The 21,465-nt window shown below is 37.4% G+C and overlaps 1 protein-coding gene across 1 annotated transcript in view; it reads right to left on the reverse strand.

Moving 5' to 3' along the window:
* Window positions 1-21,465, reverse strand: part of LOC150096624 (CD109 antigen-like) — a 930,782-nt gene that overhangs the window by 327,549 nt on the left and 581,768 nt on the right. The window contains exon 23 of the mRNA XM_090407963.1: window positions 13,527-13,671. Coding sequence (XP_090264089.1) covers window positions 13,527-13,671 — 145 coding nt within the window. The remainder of the gene's footprint in view (window positions 1-13,526; window positions 13,672-21,465) is intronic.

A 21,465-nucleotide genomic window follows, 5' to 3' on the forward strand; every position in this document is an offset into this window, starting at 1 on the left:
ACACTGTATCAGAATCACAACAGAAACCAGGAGACCAGACCTACATACAATAGTCGAAGTGAGGTCATATCAAGAATTTGTAAAGAGGCAAAAAAGACATCATTACCTTTACATGTTAAAGTTCGTTTTAGCATTGCAATTATCTTTTGAGTTGTATTTGCAATCTTTGCTACATGGTCCCTGAACTTCAACTTGCTGTCTACTAACATTCTGAGATCCCTAGCCTCATCAGGTTCTTCTAGCATAATCCCACCAATATAATACAACATTGGATATCTAATGTGACTTTACATTTCCTGATATTGAACTGACATTCATTTTCCCATGCCCACAACTCCAACCTGTTCAAATCATTCTGCAAGTACTGAATATCAGCAGCATTCCTGATTACCCCCTATCTCTGCATCATCAGTAAATAGCTGTATGTTGCCTGTGAAATCCTTTCCAATATCATTATTGTACAGATGAATAACAGTGGACCAAGGCCGATCCTTGGGGTACACCACTAGTTACCTTAAATCTTGCAGACACAAATCCCCGAATACCACTTTTCGATATTTGTCAGTCAGCAATCTCTTAACCGTGCTAATATTTTCTAATCCGAACCCATATTCTTCAATTTATGCAACAGTCTTCCATGCTGTATTCTGACAAAAGCCTTAGCAAAAATGTAAACGTATCATGGTGTATCTATTTCCCTTGTCTAGTTCAATGGTAAAATTATTATAGAATGTATTTAAGTTGCTAAAACATGACCTTCTCTTAGTAAACCCATTCTATTCATTGTAAAGTAGAGACTTACTGTCAACTAATTTCTGAATGCAAGACCTAACCAATTTTTCCAAAATCTTCACCACCACTCCTGAGAGATACTGAATGGTCAATAGTTGGATACATCGGTCTTTGCAACACCCTTGTGCAATGGAATTATCATACATTCTTTCCATTTCTGTGGAATCTTCCATCTGAGACTGAAATTATATAGCTTGGGCAAAGGAATAGCCAGTCAGCTGAACACTCTTTTAGCACCAGTGCTGATATCCCATCAGTCCCTATTTCTGAACTGTTATTCAGTTTGTGCAACAGCTCTAATATTTCCTCTTCGTACATCTGAGTTTCTTCAGTGAAGAGGTAGCTGTGAACTCAATGTTGCATACACCAGGTTGATAGTAGGGCACTCATAAGTTCAACATCCTGTTCTGCATCTATCATCCTGACACCATCTGCTTTCAGAAGAGTTATTTTTTTCTTGTGAGTTGGCTTCAGCTTGAAGAGCCGGTTTCTTTTCATACCCAGACTAAGCATTCCATTCTAGCCTGCTGCTTATAATTTTCATAAAAGTCATCATCCTCTTGCATGTGGTATTATTATTATTATCAAGGCTTCCATGGAGTCAAAAGACTCATCATGGGAGGTCTTTTTTTAGGAAACACAAAGTTTATCAAACCACTCCTTGAACCCTTAAACGTGTGGACAGACTTATGTGTTCGTCGAACATGTTGTTTATTATTTTAACGGTATAATAGAACACAGAAACTAAGTAAATAATTAATTTATTAACTTGATGCTGATATTTCGCTGGTATTATAACCAGCATCTTCAGAGCACAAAAACACTGTTTGTCACAATACGCAAGACTAAAACAACATGGTGTACTTAAACAAAATTGTAGCAGCAACACAAAGACTAAAGTCCTGATTTTGGCACCCTCTATCTGAAAAAAAAAAAAAAAAAAAAAATATCATATATTACTAGAGTCCTAGAAAAGTGCTAGTTTTTTCTTAATATGACTGTCTTAACTTTTCTTAATATGACCCCTACACCCAATTGTGGACAGTATAAATAGTCCCACATACAAACTGGCTAGACATTTAGCGAAGCTACTAGCCACTCTCACTAACAATTCTCCCTCCTTTGTCAAAAATTCAGCACACCTAAAAAGCATCTTACAACACCTTACCCTAAAAAGCTCAGACTTAATAGTAAGCTTTGACATCACTTCACTATTCACAAATGTACCACTAATAGAAACCCTCAATCTACTGAAGTCACACTTCCCCCCTGATATATTTGAACTATTCAAATTCACAATACATGCAGGATATTTCACATGGAAAGGAAAATATACAAACAAATTGATGGGACAGCCATGGGCTCCCCCCTTCCCCCCCCAGCCAACTTTTACATAGAACACCTGGAAAAACAAGCAATCAATACAGCCACTCTCAAACCAACACTTTGGCTACGCTATGTTGATGATGTGCTTGCTATTTGGCCACATGGCCCTGAGACATTGAAAACATTCTTAGCACATTTAAATAACCAACATCCAAAAATCCACTTTACTATGGAACTGGAAGCCAACAACTGTCTGCCCTTCCTGGATACACTCATCACACGTCTCCCAGATGGTTCCTTATCATTTTCAGTTTTTAGAAAACCCACATACAGGCAGATACTTACACAAACAATCACACCATCATCCTTCTCAACAATATGGCATATTAAAAACGCTAACCCATAGAGCGAGAGCAATCTGTTCCAATGACAAGGCTCTTACTGCTGAACTGACTCACTTATGCCAACCTTCTTGGCCAACGGCTACAATCCACATAAAATAAACAAAATACTAAACACTCCTAAGAAACCCCTCCCACCATCCACCACAGAGAACTACAACAAAACAGTCACCATCCCTTACATTAAAGGCACATCCGAAAAGATCTCAAGAATTCTCAATAAACATAAACTACGCACTACATTCAGACCATGTAGCAAATTAGCCACCCTCATCCGCTCACCCAAGGACAGCATTCCTCCTTTATCACATCCAGGAGTCTACCAAGTACCCTGCTCATGCAATCAAGCCTACTACGGTCAAACAGGAAGAACTGTGAATATCCGCATCAGCAAACATAAACAATACGTCCGGAATTATCATTATGGGAAGTCGGGCCTAGCAGACCATGCTCTGGATACCACTGCACACAGGATCAACTGGAAAAACACAAAAGTACTACACAGAAACCCGTATAAATCAGAGAGATTGTTCTTAGAGGCGACAGAATCCCTAAAACACACTCCAAATCTCAATAAATATGGCTGTATTAACTTGCCGAAGATCTGGTAGACAGTCATATTAAGAAAAAACTAGCACTTTTCTAGGATTCTAGTAATATAGGATGGTTCTTTTTTTTTTTTTTTTTTTTTTCAGATAGAGGTCGCCAAAATCAGGACTTTAGTCTTTGTGTTGCTGCTACAATTTTGTTTAAGTACACCATGTTGTTTTAGTCTCGCGTATTGTGACAAACAGTGTTTTTGTGCTCTGAAGATGCTGGTTATAATACCAGCGAAATATCAGCATCAAGTTAATAAATTAATTATTTACTTAGTTTCTGTGTTCTATTATACCGTTAAAATAATAAACAACTCCTTGAACCCATTGGCCGTTCCTGCTTCAATTCCATCCATATCATCTGTTGCTGATGACTCTCTTGCTTAATATGATTAGACATCCATTTGACTCCTATTCTATTTATTCTTCAAACTCTTGGGACACAATCTGATATTGCATCATTTAAATATCTTTTAAAAGATTCCCAATGCATTGTCGATATTCTTCCCATCCAGCAACCGATACCATTCCGATGAACTTAGTATACTCTTCAGTTGGTCATAATTTACTGATTTATAGTTCAGCATGTAACCTTTTCTGAAATAGAACATTCATAAACTTAATCACTTCCTAAGCGAGTACTGGATGATCACTGTCACTAACTGGATGCAAAATAGTTACATCTTTAAATGAAACGCCCTCTGACACTAAAATCAAGTCTAACACTTTTTGACCTCAAGTTCTTTCTGTCAGATGCCACTTGAGGAAGTTATCTTGCAACAGCTCAATAAATTCAGTTTCATTCTTCTCATGAGATTTTACTGCTACCCAATCAATATTTGGATAATTAAATTCACCAATTATGATTACTCTTTCTGCACTCATCACCTCTATTTGGTGATGCATTTCTTCATCACTACCAACCGATATACCAGGTCAGTAAGAACACCCCACTATTTAATTGATCTTGTTAGATTCCACCTCACACCAGATGGCTTCAAATTCATTGCCACATGAGATACTGTTACTAGTACTACAATCATAGGTCTCAACACTAACTGGATTCAAGTAATCTGACGTCGTTAGCAGCATGTCCCGTCCTCTCCTGTCTTCTCTTTCCTTCCTTCCTAAAAATACTGTACCCTTTTCAATACCAATTGGTATGTTTGATTTTGATAGCCAGGTTTCACTAATGCCTACAATCTGAGGTCCCAACATATTAATCAAGGCAAGAAACGCGACTCCTTTGTTTCTGATACTTCTAGCATTCGTTTACAGACATAATAATCTACTTGCATGATTTTTTTGTATACTCTTGTTTGCAGCCTGCAAGACACAGTTGGCCAACTTGCAGATCTCTATTCTTCTCTATTGTCTTATAGATTATTATTATTTTTATTATTATTATTCAGGCCTCTATGGAGTCAAAAGACTCTACGTGGAAGGTCCTTCCTAAGAAACACAAAGTCTATCAAGACTCATCGAGGGGAGGCCCCCCCACTAAGAAACACAAAGTCTATCATACCACTCCTTGAACTCATTGACCATTCTCGCTCTCACCACTCCATCAGGCAATGCATTCCATGGTTCAACCACCCTCCATGCAAAGAAACCACTCCTCGCAATCTTGCTCACAGTTTCCTTTCATAACTTCCAGGGATGGCCTCTTGTTATCACTCCTTCCCGCTGTTCAATCAAGAGAAAGAACTCCCCAATGTCAACCCTGTAACCACCTCTCAACAGTTTAAAAGTCTCATTACTATCACCTCTCCTTCTTCTATCCACCAAATTCTGTAGTCCACATTTCCTCAGGCGATCCTCATAACTATCATTGTACAATCCTGAAACCATCTTTGTTATCTGCCTTTGTACCCTTTCCACAGTTAATTTATCCCCTTCAAATCCTGTGGACCAAATCTGAGAACAACAGTCCAAGTTATCATTCCATTGTATAAGTCCAGGGTCTTATACAACGGAATGATAACTGTTTTATCTCTGCAGGTCAGTGTCCTTTTCATTATTGCAGCAATCCTCTGTGTTACCTTTGCCACCTTTGCAATATGTCCCCTAAATTTCAGTTTCTATCAATCATCAAACCCAGATCTCTTGTCTCACCTACTTCCTCCAGTATAACTCCTCCCATAGAGTATGCAGTGTCCCAAACCTCAAGACCTTACATTTTGCTGCATTAAACTGACACCCCCATTCATCTGCCCATCTATCTAGCTTATTCAAATCCTCTTGCAGGGCTACCACATCTGCACTATTACTAATAACCCTTCCCAGCTTTTCATCATCTGCAAACAACTGAATATCCCCTTGCAATCTACTAACAATGTCATTGATATAAAGGTTAAACAATACAGGTCCCAGTACTGAGCCCTGTGGGACCCCACTTGCAACCCTCTGCTTCCTTGAAACTGCCCCACCATACACAACTCTCTGATACCTATCGGACAGCCAATCCTGAATCCAGTTGACCAATCTGACATCCAGACCCATGCGCTGCAACTTAAATATCAGCTTATCATGTGGCACCCTGTCAAATGCCTTCGCTAAGTCTAAGAAAATGGCAGTATATGCCTTTCCCTCATCTAATGCTCTTGTAACTTTATTATAAAAGGCTAGCATATTGCTAAAGCAAGAGCGCCCCTTCACAAATCCATGTTGACTCTCACAGATAACATTACCCTCATCTGCCCAATGCTGTACACGGTCCTTCACTACTTTCTCCATGATCTTACTAACTGGTCTATAATTAGACACTTCCAGTCTGCTACTGCCCTTATGCAATGGCACAATCTTACCTTCCTTCCATTCCATAAGCACCTTTCCAGCAGCCAGACTTTCATTGAAAAGCTAGGTCAAAGGCACTGTCAGTTCCCTAGCACATTCTCTCAAAACTCGTGGTGAAATACCATCCAGTCCCACAGCTTTACTGACATCCAGAGTACTCAGTATTTGAAACACACTCTCCTCCTGTACCTCTAAACCTTGAACCTGCCTATCCCTCTAGCATTAAAACTAACTGCTCCAGGATGAAATACTCCAATAAAGTGTTCATTGAACAATTCTATTATGTCTGCTGCATCAGTCACTCTATTCCCATTTTTATCCCACAATATCATTCTTCCACAGTCATTTCTCCTCCTACTGGCCACATATCTAAAAAATTTCCTAGGATTTTCTTTGGATTTTAGGGCCAATCTCTTCTCATATTCCAGTTTTGCCTTCTTTACCATACTAGTCATTCTTCTGGCCTGTGTCTTATACGCTTCTTGCATCTTCTCTTCTCCTGTCTCCTTATATCTCTTCCACAACCTCTTTTTCACATGCAATTCCTGTTTAATATTATTTGTCATCCACTTCACTCCAAATTGTGTCCTCTTGTTCACTCGTGGTATACAACTTACCATTGCTGCTAACAAATATTCTTTCATAATATCCCACACACTAATAATCCTGGCCTTTCAATTCCTCCCTCCATGATACTTCCCCAAGTTGACGTCTAAGACTATTATAATCACCTGCCTTATAATTCCACATACGTTGCCGTCTCTTTGATACTCCTGCATGTCTATTCATTTTCCAAGTCAAAACCATATGGTCACTCTCTCCAACTGGTGGGAGAGATGTCATCTCAGTTATCATCAACTCTTCTGATGCCAGAACCAAATCCAAAACTCTTGAACCTCTTGTTTCCTCTATTACATGTTGCTTAAGACATTTGTCCCTCAAGAATTCTAGAAATTCCATTTTATTGCTACATGCATCTTCCTCTCCCCAGTTTATACTACTGTAGTTAAAATCTCCTATAACAATCATTCTTCTTGCACTTGCCAAACTCAACTGTCTAAACATTTCCTGGTCCTCTCCCTCTGTACCCAGTGACTTCTATTCCTGTTATTATATCCTCTTCTGTCAACCACGTCTCAGTGATCCCAATAATTTTTGGCCAGGCTGATGCTATTTGTGCCACCAATTCCTCTCCCTTATTCTGGATACTCCTGGCATTAGTATATAGCATATAAATGCCATTGTTTCTATACCCAGCATTATCCCCTCTAGACTCCACTGGGCTCAGTGTTACCTGATGTCGCCCTCCCTTCTCCCAAGTACCCATTCCCACAAGAGGCCACCCCTGCTACCATCCTCCCTGGGACACACTGACTTTTTCAGAACAGCAATCTCTCCAGATGCCTACATCCTTCCTCATTCAAATGTAAGTGATCTCTTGCATACAATTCCTCTCTGTCCTCAAATGCACTCCAAGCATCCACATATTCCAGTCCTCTCTTGTCACACATTCTAGCTATTTTGTGATTCAATATTAAAAAAATAATTAATAAGAAAGCAGGATTCGAATCTGTGCGGGAAAACCCCAACGGATTTCTAATTCGCCGCCTTAACCACTCGGCCACGACTGCCTGCTATATCTTTGCATATAGATGTAGCAGGCACTACATATAGCCATTTTTGCAGACATTTGATGGGTCTGAACCAGAACACAAAATCAAAATCTTGTAATCATTTCTTCTTGTAATCATTTCCATGCCTATTCTCCTCATCAAGTATATAACAATGTCCATTATACAATGCTATTACATTCATATTCTGACCATTCCTCTCATTATAATTTAGTTTCCCTGACTCTCTGTGTTAAGTCTCCTACCAGTCATTAGTTTTTCAAGATTCCTGATATCAAATACATTCAGGTGTAGGCCATTCCTCTTATGCAAATCTAATCTACACTCAAACTCACTCCACACATTCAGAACCTAGCATCCATTTCTTCCAGGCAGCCTATGCACTGAATTGTTTGCCATTATAGTCCTTAATTAATTTTTATCATATCAAGGTAATATACTTACTATTTTCACTTTCTCACTCTTCACTATCACTTCTTCCAACTATCCTTTCATGTCCTCTCTCTCATACTGAACTTATCACTAGTTAAGTCATTAGTACCTACTACAGTTACGATCTTGTTTACTTTTCATTATATCCATGGTGTCCCATAATTCTGAATGCAGTTTTAAACTTCAACAGGTCCAACATTATAAAAGTAACAGATTTATTTATAGTATATAATAGCTTAAAGAGTATGTAATTAAGTTTTATCTATAATGATTTGTTTCTTATTAGTGCCATGACCACCATCTTGTGCAATGCATGTAACCAGGAAATTTTCAAAGTTCCGGAAAACGTTTAGTAGTTGCTGAGCAGTGACTGCATTGATTGAGTTTGTAATTTTAGTCTTAAAGTCATCAAGAGAAGCAGGTTTTGAAGCATACACGACTGTTTTGATGTGACCCCATAAGAAAAAGTCTAATCAAGTCAGGTCAGGTCAGGTGACTGAGGTGTCCACGCAAGAGCAGGTGCTCTTGCGTGGCCACCATGCAGATCCATGTCTGCGAAAGTCTTGTACCTGTGTCTCATAGTGAGAGGATGCCCCATCCTGTTGGAAAATGGTTTCATTCATAAGATTTAATCTCTTTAATTCAAGAATAAAACAATTCTGAAGCACTGCTAAATAAGATTCACCCCTAACAGTTAGCTCATCGAAAAAGAATGGCTGGGTAATGCAACACCTCCTAAATGCGCACCACACATTAACTTTTGGTGAGTCTCTTTTGTGCTGCCACATTTCCTGAGGCTTCTCTGTACCCTAAATGTGGCAATTGTGACCATTCACTTTCTCACTTAAGTGGAATGTTGCTTCATCAGAGAAAAAGTCAACATGCCAATAACATCTCTGTCATTTTTCATTTGTGTCTTCATCAGTTGACAGAAATCCAACCTGGCATGATAATCCTCTTCTTGTAGCATTTGAACAGTCGTAATTTTGTAAGCATGTTTATGGAGTTGTCTGGTTAGAATTCTGTGCACTGTGGTTTTCGGTACATTTAACTCAGCAGCAGCATGTCACACTGATTTCTTGGGACTCTTATTAAATGCCCTTTTGATTTCAGTGACATTCACTTCCCTTGATGAATGCCTCCCTGAATGCCTCCAGTTTCTTTGAATTTTTTCATCCAGTTATTATTATTATTCGTGACACCTCCAAGGAGTCCGAAGACTCATCGTGGGAGGACATCTACTATACAATACACTGTCTCCACTACTACCAATCACCTACATCAACGCCATCTACTGCCCACAACCACCACCACCACAGCTAGTAATTTTTTGTTCTGTAAATTGCGTGTGTTCAAAAGGGCTGATTTGTCTGTATGCAGGATGAAAAACCCGAGTTTCCGGGAGAAAAAACCCTGCTACCTCCGTATGAGATCGGCTAACTCACCTTCAATTGAAAAAGTCTATATAAAGATTCCTCCCATCATGACGAGAATCGAACTTACGCCTTTTCTAATTGAAGGGCGCAACGTACCATCGTTCTTCCAACTGCACTACGGAGGCATTTATTAATTTATTAATTAAATTTCTGTGTGGAGCATCCTTGTTTTAATGGACAGAGAATTTTCTTCTTACTGCTGTTATGGACTAGAGTTCAGCAAGCCACAAGACACAATTGACTTTTTCTTCAACATTTGCCATCTTCAATCACACCAGTTTAAAAAAAAAAAATAAGAAAAATGTAATGAAATAATAATATTCATCCATAAAAAATTCTAATGCAGAGTTATACTTTCAAATGATATTTATTGCAACTCTGTAACTGTGATACTTTTGAAGCAGTTAAAGATCAAATTGCACTAAGAATTATATATATATATACACACTTATCATTATATAATATATTATTAATATAATATAATATAATATAATTTATACAGTAATATAACTTCATATTCCCTTTTTCTGGACTAGAACTGTACATCCTATTTCATGTATATATGGTAAGTTACAGTTGCATCAGATTCGGTATATATCCCAGGATGGGGAAGCATATCTTTGGAGGAATTGAATAAGCTTTTTAGTTTTGGAGGGATTTCAAAGATAACATTAAGTTTGTATTTGTGTAGTATTCTGTTTATTTTTTCTGATATCCCTTTAATGTATGAAATGGCAAGGTTTTACCATAATCTTCTTTATTTTTAGGTGTAGTCTTGTAAAGAATTTTGATAACAGTAGTTTCCTAAAGTCATTGTCTATAAAAATATTGCTGTTAATTTCTAATTCAACTTGTTAACCTCAGAAAACTGGTATTGCTCTGTATTTGAGGGTGTTAATGACTCCTAGTTGAATGGTAGTAAGAGTCTAACTGTATGTATTGCTAGTATGTGTAGGCTTACAGTAGATAGTAAAGGATAGACTGCCCAACAATCATATTCAAAAATGAAACCCATGTTCTTGTTTTTCAGTTTCAATGGTAAATGTTATGGACTTGTATCGTTTGTTCAGGCAGTTGAGAAAGGTGTTTAAAATTGGGTAGCTGTGGGGTCAGATAACGAAAATAATGTCAATGTATCTGAGCCTAATTTTGGATTTGGAAGTAAAGGAATGTAGAGTGCATTGCTCAAATGCTTCTTCTGTATAAAAGTTGGTACTGGGATGAGATAGTGCCGAGTCCATGGATTATTTTCTTTTTGTAGGTAAAAATTATTTTGTTAATAGAAGTAGAACACAGTATGTGGGGGGGGGGGAGAGGGCTGTGATATCAGTCTGAAAATTAGTCCTGTAAAATAGGAATCATGCCACTGATGAATACAGAGTGTTGCTATAAATATTGTTACAACTTCTGCACAGTCCCACACTACCACAGAATTGCACAAGCCCAGTTCCATTAGTGGTAATATGCACAGCCAACGTTGATGTGTTTATCAGTAAAGAGAGAGAGAGAGTTAACTAGCTGTGTAGATTAACATGCAGTGAAGAGATTATGAGATCCATGTAGCTGTAACAGCACTTCACAGGTGTTGGAATGAAGCCACCTGTTATATTCAACATGCTAAAAACACTCGGGATCAGTAGAATGTTTCTGTATTGGCATATTAGCCATTATATCAATTCAGAAAATGCATCTGACTGCCAAAGAAAAGGTTGACCATGCTGCGTTAGGATGCAACAGATTGTGAGGACTGTGAAGGCATGCCTCTGCCGTGATCCTGTGAGAACATAGTGATTTCATTAGAGATGAACATTGCATAGAGTACGATGTCACGTATACTAAATGATGACATGGGCATGAGAGATTATCGTCATTCTATTGGATACTTCTTAACACCACAACTTATGAGGCGGAGGGTGATAAAATCAAAGGCACTTCTCTGGCGGTATGTGAACTACAGACACAAAGATATCCTATTCACAGATGAGAAGATTTTCACCACTGAAGAGTCATTTAACTGCAACAATGATCAGGTAAATGTCCTGGATGGTGGCACAGCACATGCCATAGCACCCAGGATTCATCAAAGAAGACACCATCCCACGTCAGTAATGGTTGTAGGAAGCAACATATTGGGGGAGGGTTATCCAATTGCATTTCTGCAAGAAAGGGGATAAACTGGTGCCACAGTTTATCAAGACGTCATGCTGGAACCTCTGGTACAGTCCCTGAACAACACTTTGTTTCATAGTAGGCAGTGGACCTTCCAAAAGAACTCTGCTGCTGCACACAAGGCAGGGAAAGCACAACAGTGGTTGGAGGTGAATGCGCTGGACCATATATCACCATCTGATTGGTTATCTGGAAGTCCTGATCTGAATTCATTTAACTTCCAATTGCAGTCAGAGCTTGAAAGAGTAGCCTGAAAGAAATGACGGCCCAGCATCACCAGCCTGAAGGTGGATTTGAAGTGAGTAGTGGCAGCATTTCTGTTGGATGTTGTGTGTGTCACCATTGATATGTGGCCTCACAGACTTCGGGCATGCCTGAAGTCAAAAGGGAGATATTTTGAACACTGAGCACTGCTATATGCATATTATACATGTGTTTGTATGGGCCAAAAGCTGTAAATGATTTCTGATAGGTAAAAGGTTTATGCACTGTTCAAGTTGTTACAGTATTTATCTATCAGAAAATTTTTAAAAGGAATGACATCAAAACTGATTACTAAGTAATCTTTGCCAAGTGTTATGTTCTTAATTTTGTTTATAAAGTGTTGTGTGTTTTCATATGGAAGATATGGGAGGGGGAAGGGAATAAATATCAACTCCTTGAACATTTAATTTTGAGTGGTTATTTTAATTTCATTTTCGTTTATTTTCATTTCATTTATAATCATAATGAAATGGTTTTGAGTCTTGTAGGAGTTTATGTTCAAGAATCTCTATTCAAGCCTGTGAACAGTACTGAAATTACTCTCAATAGTAATTAATATTAATGAATAAAATGAATAAATGCATGGAGAGTGGTTGATGAGTGGAATGCATTGCCTGAGTGTGTTGTGAATGTAGACACATTGAATCAGTTTAGAGCACGCTTGGATGAGCATTGTGGATAGTGTGTACCTCCCACGATGAGTCTCTGACTCCATGGAGGTCAGATGTTAATAATAATATTAATAAAGAATCAAGAGTAATAAATATTACTCTCAGTATTACTGAAAACAAGAAAAATTTCCTCTAATCTCTATATATAGAAACTTTGTAATACTTGCTAAGCTGTTGATGCTCTGACAACATCTCAAAAAATGAAACTAGAATTTTTATTACCAAAAAATGTGTTCAAGTATCTGTTTAAAGTTTCTGTGTTTGAAATTCACTAAAAGTCTCCCTATAAGCTGTTTGCTAACAATCTTCTTTAATTTATACTGACAGCGGCACTTCAATGCAGTTCATGGCATATGATAAGAATCTTTCAATTTATTTTTGGAAATATGGCAATGAAAAATAACATGTACCTCATAAAAAAGTGGAAGAAATAATAATGAAAAAAAAAAAAAAACTGAAACCACTGAAATTTTTGCTATGTGCAGAGTGAGCACAATGTATTCCACATACTGTTCTGAACAGTGTAAGAAGTCCATGTGTTTTAAATAATGGCATACAAAAGTATATGAATATTAAGAAAGCAAGAGTAAAGGAGTTCTAAAGAAGTTATTAAGATTGGATGAGATTATCAAGAGTTACAGCTGAAGTGACTTTTCCATATAGCTTAAGTCACTTCTGGCCGTTTTGTGAGAAGAATAAGCTGAACTTGCAGGTGGAACAACCATTCCACTTTCATATGACACTGACTAAAACACCTCTTGAAAATCCCTTATAATAATTCTTCACATCCTAGATGTGAATTTAATGAATAAAATGAATCTTTGAGTCTGAATTGTCTTTCCAACCATAGGTCATCATTATTACCAACAATGAGTTATAGAGGATCAGTTATTAAGGATAATAATAAAATATGTAAAGATGAAGACAGTCAAGTACAAGAAATGAAATAACTTTAAGCCTAATGCAGCATAATTAAAAATACTTATATGCTTTGATACAACTGATTTCCTACCTGAAGCAGAAGCCATAATTTTTGCTGACTCTTTAACTGCATTATGAGGAATTAGAACTGAAACATTAGTTTTTCGTGGAGATTCATTACCATTTCGAAAGTCTAACAGGAGAGTCTTAGTAAAATGTTGGGGTGATCCCTCTGGCTATACAATAAAAATTATTGGTAAGAATTTATTTATTTTTTTAAAATCTTGCTATTACAATGAGAGAAATAACTAAATAAATGAATATATTCAATAATTATAAGACTACTTTGCATATCTTATTATTATTATTATTATTATTATTATTAACATAAATATAAATGTGGTATATAAACTAAAGTAATTACCAGAAATAGTAAACTGTCAATTAAAGCAGTTACACTTTTATTCCAATTTCTGCTTCAATTTTGGTACTAAAACTCAGAGGAAAAATAAATAAATGAGATACTTCATTAGATCAAGTATTTTATTTAGTTATGTGACTCCCACCACAAAAGTTTGTAAAGGCACAAACCACTCTGAGCCACCAATAGGAGGCTTAGAGTGGTTTTCAAAAGTGGAGTGGTGGTCTCAAACTGGTAATAAAATTCATCTCCCACTTGAATGAGAAGTTAGCTAATTACAATATTGTTTCTGATTACCAGAACTCATTTGTCATCCAATCCAACACCACATAAGTTGCTCACAGGAAATAAACCACCTGATATATATAGATTTAAGATCATTCAACTTATATTAAAAGATTCCTGGCCACCATGTCCTAAACTAATTTTTAATTGCCCTTCGATCCAGTAAGTATATTTCATTTTGCTATGGTTTTCTCAAGAAGGTCTGCCAATACACAGATAGGAAATAAAGCGTATTTGGTTAACTCACATTAATGCATGCATATCCTGAAATTATCTTCCATTGTGCTCTATATCTTTAATAAGTAATACCAGTGTTCAGCACATTACACCAAAATAAGACTTTTGCTGCAGATAGCATTTAGCCTGTCATACTTAAATAAAGTTTTATTTAAAATTTTAATAAAAAATAAAATTAAAATAAAAACTAGACATGTTTTTTAGCACATTACTCAAACCTAATACCAAAGGCAATTGCATTTACAACTTAACTATATCATTGTGCTTTAGTAGATCTCATGATTACATGATATATATATTTACAGTAATTTCTCAATTATCTTACCAACTTCAGAAAGCAATTTGCTTGACAGATAACTGAAGGGTCAGTTAACTGAAGGTATATTTGCATGGTGCTGTACCTTCAATTGAATAATACACTAACTCATTCAAAGGTTGGTTAATCAAAGTTCAGTTCTTTGAAGATCAGATAATAATAATAATAATAATTATTATTATTATTTATTATTATTATTATTATTATTTGACACCTCCAGGGAGTCCAAGACTCATCGAGGAGGGCACCTACTCTACAACTCTCCATCTCCACCAACCACATCACCACTAGTATTTTCAAAGACAATCACAAACATCCATGCCCATGGCGGGATTCAAACCCACAGCCTTTTGGCTGGAGAGCAGATATGCTAACCACTCAGCCAACCAGGCCAGCAATAATTGAGAGAGAAACTACCATACTCCTAAAAATGATCCTAAAATAAAAAAGAGCGATAATGGAATTGCCACTTGTTCTTATTTTAGCATTTAGATTAATACAGATTAATAACTTCTAAAATATAAAAACACAAGAACAGTTTAATGAAAATAAATATCAAAATATCTCAAATATTTTAATCTGAAAATAACAATCTATCGTTAACCATGACAAGTTCAAAAGGAAGAACCAACAAACAACAATGGATTTCACATTTGTGGTATGAGCAACAAGTTATTAATGGTAATAGGACATTACTTATGATATTTTGTGTGGTTTAAAAAAAAAATGTGTACAGTCATTGAGATAATATCCCAATGTTTCAATTAAAAAAAAAAAAAGAGTATTCTATTTATAGGGTTAAGCAATTCAAGAAGACCTCAAAACTTCTAGAATACTTTGGTCAAAGAAAAGGCTAATATGCAAGTGTCATTTTAAACATGAATGACTATTTAAAATGACATCTGTGAATAAAATGTTTCTTTGATACAATTTGCTAATCTGTATCAGCTCCATTTTGCACAAGACCTAACTTATAGGATTTTTTTAGTGTACTGGTGTTCTTGAATCTCTTCTCAATCGAAAGCCCAACTTTTCCCTAATGTGCAAGATGACATTCATGTGGAATACAGTGGTGAAAGTTCAACCTTGGTAGATGATAATAAGGAGGTTTTGCTGGGAAAGAAGGTAAGCACATGTATTTTCTCAAGGCTTTGTCATACTGGTCTTAAGATGCCAGTAATGTAGAGGATAAGAACCCTGTATTCAATGCTGGGACTTCAATAAGCTGCATGATCCATGCCGGCCTGGTTGGCCAAGTGGTTAGCATATCTGCTCTCCAGCCAAAACACTGTGGGTTCGAATCTTGCCGTGGGCATGGATGTTTGTGATTGTCTGTGGAAATACCAGTGGTGGTGGTAGGCAGTAGATGGCATTGGTGTAGTTGCGGTTAATTGTGAATTGTAGAGTAGGTGCCCTCCTTTGATGAGTCATTGGACTTCCTGGAGGTATTATGTAATAATAATAATATATCAAGCAGTGAATGTTATTTGAATGCATACTGAAGTGGACAGAATGGCAGATGGCAGGCAGGGAAGAAAATGCGAAGGTTAACTTACCATCTTTTAATGTGGTTCCCTAGGAAGGGAACCAAAGTGTCTTGCATAGGTATGCTATATTCACAACAATGGTGCTGTCAACATATTATAGCTAATAAATAGAATTCTACACTACTACAATCTTAATGCTATTTTAAAACACCTATAAAATTAAAAAAAAACATATTCAACTCCTCCAAGAATCCTCCAACTGGCCAATCCTGGCATATACCATACCATAATAAAAAATAAAAAAACAAAAAAACATTAAATTTAACAATTTTGGTGAAGCAGGCCTCTCAGATCATGCTCTTAACACCCTACACCAAATTGATTTGAAAAGTATCTGTTGCTTACATCATACAAAAACTTGGTATGAACATAAATTTAAAAAAGCCTGTGAAATTTTGATCAACCATCCTAATCTTAACAGTAATGGTGGCATAAAAATCCCAAAAATTTGGACGGCACACATTCAGTCCACTTAAGATCTTCAGTTTTCCAGCAAACCCTATTTCAGGACTCTAAGTAATAATTGCAGTTCTTATTGGCAACCACCTAAACTGTTTTATTCACATAAGGGGACTCGTGAGGCAACAGTAATGACGGTGTGTAAGAAGAGTTCCGGATTCAGATAAGCTATTCTTGAAATAATTAATTGTATACGAGTGATTGTTTAAGTAAGACTACTATAAAAGTTCTGCACTACTTGTATTATTAGTGTGTGGGATATTTTGCTTAAACTTAATTACAAATGTTGTTATTAGACCTTAGAGTAGTAACCAGCAGAGGAAAGATGGTGGTGGCTTTGTCAGTGCATTAATTTAACTTAGACTTCAGTCATTTCATGAAGTGTGAGGTGTGCTACATGTATTCTTTTGATTACATAGATGATTTGTAAACATTTAGGGCTGATGGAAGGAGGGTATGTGCAAAGTGAATCTGAAAATAGTGTGAAGCAAGGTGGAAAAGCAGGAAAAATATAAAGAAATTAAAGCAAAAGTTGGACGCATGGACCAAAAGTACGGAAACTCAAAAAGGATGAATAAGAGTGAAAGTGTGAAGCAGGAGTTCAGAGTTCAAAAATTAGAAAGACTAAATGATAGAGAGAATGTGACGCGAGATTCAAAAGTTGAATTGGGTTGGATGAGGCAAGAGATGAAATGGATGCGGCATAAAATTAAGAAAATTCGGGTCAAACGATGTTGATATGAAAGAATTAATGAAAGACGAGCAAGTGGCATTGTATGGCTACTCCATTATTAAAGGAGTGCTGCATGAGAGGATGCACAAGGTATGTTTTCCAGGCAGTAAAATGAGTACAGTGATTGAGGCATGGGATATGAGGAGGGAGCGGCAAAGCAGTTCATAGTTTTAATAGGTACAAATGACTTGAGGACAGAGGACAAAGAACACATCAGAATGGATATCAGAAGACTGCTTATATGGAAAAAAAAAAACAGTGCGACAGGAAGGGTAGTAAGAGTGGTGCCTAGGTATGACTGTGGTGAGATGATGCGGAGAGCAAGGATTATGAATGATATGTTGCAGAAATGTGTGAGGATAGGAAAGTACAGTTTGTTAATGTGTAGAATGAGTTTGAAGGACGAAGTGAAATGTATGGGAGTGATGGACTGCATTTGAGTGGTTATGGTGTGAGTCACTTGCAGAGACTGCTGCTGGAAGGTAGAGAAGTGAGTACAGAGAATGAATCAGATTGAGAGGGGAGTGATGTGGAAGAGCAGGAGAGTAAGACAGGAGAGATTGAAGAGGTGGATATGAATGGGGAAGTGAATGGTATGAGTATAAAAAATGAGAGAATGGGTGTGCAAGAGGAGCAGGGAAACAGGGAGGCTCAGAGTGGACAGGGTACACAGTATGAGAAAGGTGGATGCTCCAAAAGGAGGTGAGAGCACGTGTAGGCAGGAAAGGATTGGGATGACCAGGGATCAAGAGGAAACAGTTGGAATTGAAAAGGGTTCTGAAATGAATAAGCAGAAAGGGAAATGGCCCCAGTTGAGCATGGAGAAATCACATCGAATGAGTGGTATCAGTGGAACTAGCTGTAGATCCAGGAATGAGCTGTTGTGTTTGTATACAAATGCTAGAATGGTTGGATGAGGAAAACATCCTGACAGGAATAGAGATGGAAGGGTATGATGTGTTTCGTGAGGATAGAAGGGGTAAAAAGGGAGAGGGGGAATGCTACTGATGATAGAGAAAGAGTTGTGTCCATACAAAGTAATGAGATGCAAGAGGGAAATAGTACCAGTCGTTTTGAGGCAGAATGGTGTGAGATAGAGGTGAATGGAATGAAATACTTGGTTGGATGTTGTTATAGACCAGGAAATGTGGATGGTGGTGATAACGAAATGTATAATCAAATTAGCCAAGCAAATAAGAAAAGAGTGATCATTATGGGCAATTTTAATTATGGCAATATAGACTGGAATGATGAGATAGCAACTGGAAGTAAAGAAAATTAGTTTCTTGAGTTTTGAGAGATAATTACCTCAGACAGTATGTAACAGAGGGCACACGAGGATCGAGGATCTTGGATTTGGTTATCTCATCAGAGAATGTAATCATAAATGAGGTGTCAAATCACCCTTCAGTTGGTGAGAGTGACCATGCAGCGTAAGGGCCTCTGCAAGGAAAGAGCATATGTGGAACTACAAGGTTGTTCAGGGTTATGGTTATGGGTTATGGGCTCAGGAAGCAGCTTGCAGGTGTAGCATGGAATGAGGAGTTAATTGGGAAAGAGATCAATGCAACTTGGGGGATTTTCAAAAACTATCTAGCAGATGCAATGTCTGAATATGTTCCAAGGGTGAGAAGGTCAAATAATGTGGGTGTGAAACGGATAACTAAAGAGATTAATCTTTCAATACAGAGAAAAAGGGCATTATGGAGGCAGCATAAGAGAAGTGGAAGTAACCAATTCCATGAGGAACACAAAGACCAAGCAAGGCAGGTAACTTGGATGGTGAGGGTAGCTAAAGAGAGATATGCACAGCAGTTATCTAACGAATCCAAAAAGAATCCTAAGGAGTTGAGTTCTTTCGATATGTAGACAGCAAAAGAAAGAATGATTATGGAAGGATGGCACTGATTGGAGAAAATGGTATAAAGACAGCTGTTGCAGAAGGTGTGGTGGAGATACTTAATGAGTAGTTCATAAAGGTCTTTCAATCTTGAATGTGACTTCATAGAGAGATCGAGAGCAATCGATGATGGAGAAGAGAGACTGACTGTACGTGAGCAAGAGGTGTTTGCAGAGTTGTGAAATAAGGCTGTGGGACTTGATAACATATCACCACGTATTATGAAGGAATGTACCAGGAAGTCGATGCCAGCCTTGACATTTTTTTTCATAGGAGTCTTGCACTTTGTCAAGTTCCTAAGGAGGGGAAGGAGGGCAAGATTGTGCAACTTCATAAAGAAGGTGATAGAACTCGAGCATCAAACTATAGGCCTATCTGTGTGTCAGGTGTAGTAGTTAAGTTGTTGGAGAAGCTTGTGAGAACTAGGATCCAGAATTGGGTTGACGACAATGGTATTATCTTTGATGGACAGCATGGATTTGCTAAAGGGATGTCATGTTTTAGTAATCTACTTACTTACTTATTACAAAGGTGACTGCTTCCATGGACAGAGGAGAAGGATACACAGTAATATACTTAGATTTCACAAAGGCTTTTGATAGATTACTGCATGATACATTGATAGTCAAACTAGAGCAGATGGGGTTGGATATTAAATTGGTGCATTGGATTGGAGACTGGCTACCTGATAGGTATCAACAAGTTGTGTATGGGGAGAGCGACATCCAGGAAAAGGAAAGTTACTGATGGTGTGCCTCGGGGGTCTTTTTTAGGACCATTGCTGTTTAACTTGTATATTAATGATATTGTTGAAGATTTGGATGGAGATATTCAGTTGTTTGCAGATGATGCAAAGTTGGGACGAACCAACTAAGGTAGTTTCTGACCTCTGGAAAGTCAAGTATGAAGAAAGATTGAGAAAATGTAACTTGCCGAGTCTGGTGGACAGGAGGAAGAGGGGAGATATTATAGAGACCTACAAGTTAGTAAGGGGTTTTTATACGATCAATGCTGGAGAGGTTCTACAGAAAATAGTGGCAGATCAGGGGAGAACCAGAGGTCATTCCTGGAAACTGTATAATAAAGAGGATGTAATGTCGAGTTGAGTGTGTTTAAAGTGCAGTATGATGAGCTGCATGTATGATAAAAGGACCTCTTAGATGAGTCTTTGACTCCATGGGATCTTGGGTAATAATAATTATAAGAAGAAGAAGAATTACTCAGATAATTTGTGTGAGTAATTATGTAAGAGCATGTTGTTCTCTAACCTAATATATCTCTTAATGATTTGTAACTAAATAGATAATCCTAACAGGACTCTAGCATTGATGTAGTAAGTTGAATATTATATCCAAAATGAAAGTTCACAGTGGATGGAAAACAAAGAGTTTTCCATGTATTCTAAATAGTAATTTGTCAAGGCAGGTGAGAGACTGTGTTCTCTCTGTTTTTCCTTCTGCTATAAATAAAGCTGTCAATAACCCAGCCATAAACATATGGGTGGTTCACATCTCAGGATGTCTCCTGTCTAATGAGACTCCTGCTCTCTAAAGAGCATGACTTCTACATATTGCCTAAAGACATTCCCATGACGAGTCTTTAGACTTCATGGAGGCTCAGAAGTATTTTTCCTTATCTAGGCTTCTTCTTGAATGTCAAATGCAACCTCCAGTCTCTTTCAAATAAAAAAAAAAAAAGCCAAGAAACATTTCAAAATGGCAGCTGTATCTGTCTACTTCTCAATGTAATGTTTTAAAATACTTAAGAGAGAATAGCCATCTGACAATTACAAAAACAGACAAAGGGAGAGAGAGAGAGAGAGAGCAATAGTTATCATAGATGCTGCTGAATAAAAAAGGAAAAAATGACTCTTCCCTTACAAGACAGAGCCATTTACCAAGACATTGACTACAATCTTACTTAAAGCCAAATCAAGAAACTGAACTCATTACCAGATGAAATGATCGGCTAGGTTTTTGATTTTTTTATGATATCATTGTTGTAGTCCACACATGTATATCCACATGGACAGCCACAGAAGTGAGGAGATTCTAAGTATCATAGAACCCCTCATCTCAGGATGTCTTTATATAATAGTCTAAGTATCATAGAACCCCTCATCTCAGGACATC

The sequence above is a fragment of the Typopeltis vanoorti genome, chromosome 18, assembly GCF_054136105.1.
Source record: "Typopeltis vanoorti isolate ZY-2024b chromosome 18, IOZ_Tvanoo_1.0, whole genome shotgun sequence".
Taxonomy (NCBI): Eukaryota; Metazoa; Arthropoda; class Arachnida; order Uropygi; family Thelyphonidae; genus Typopeltis; species Typopeltis vanoorti.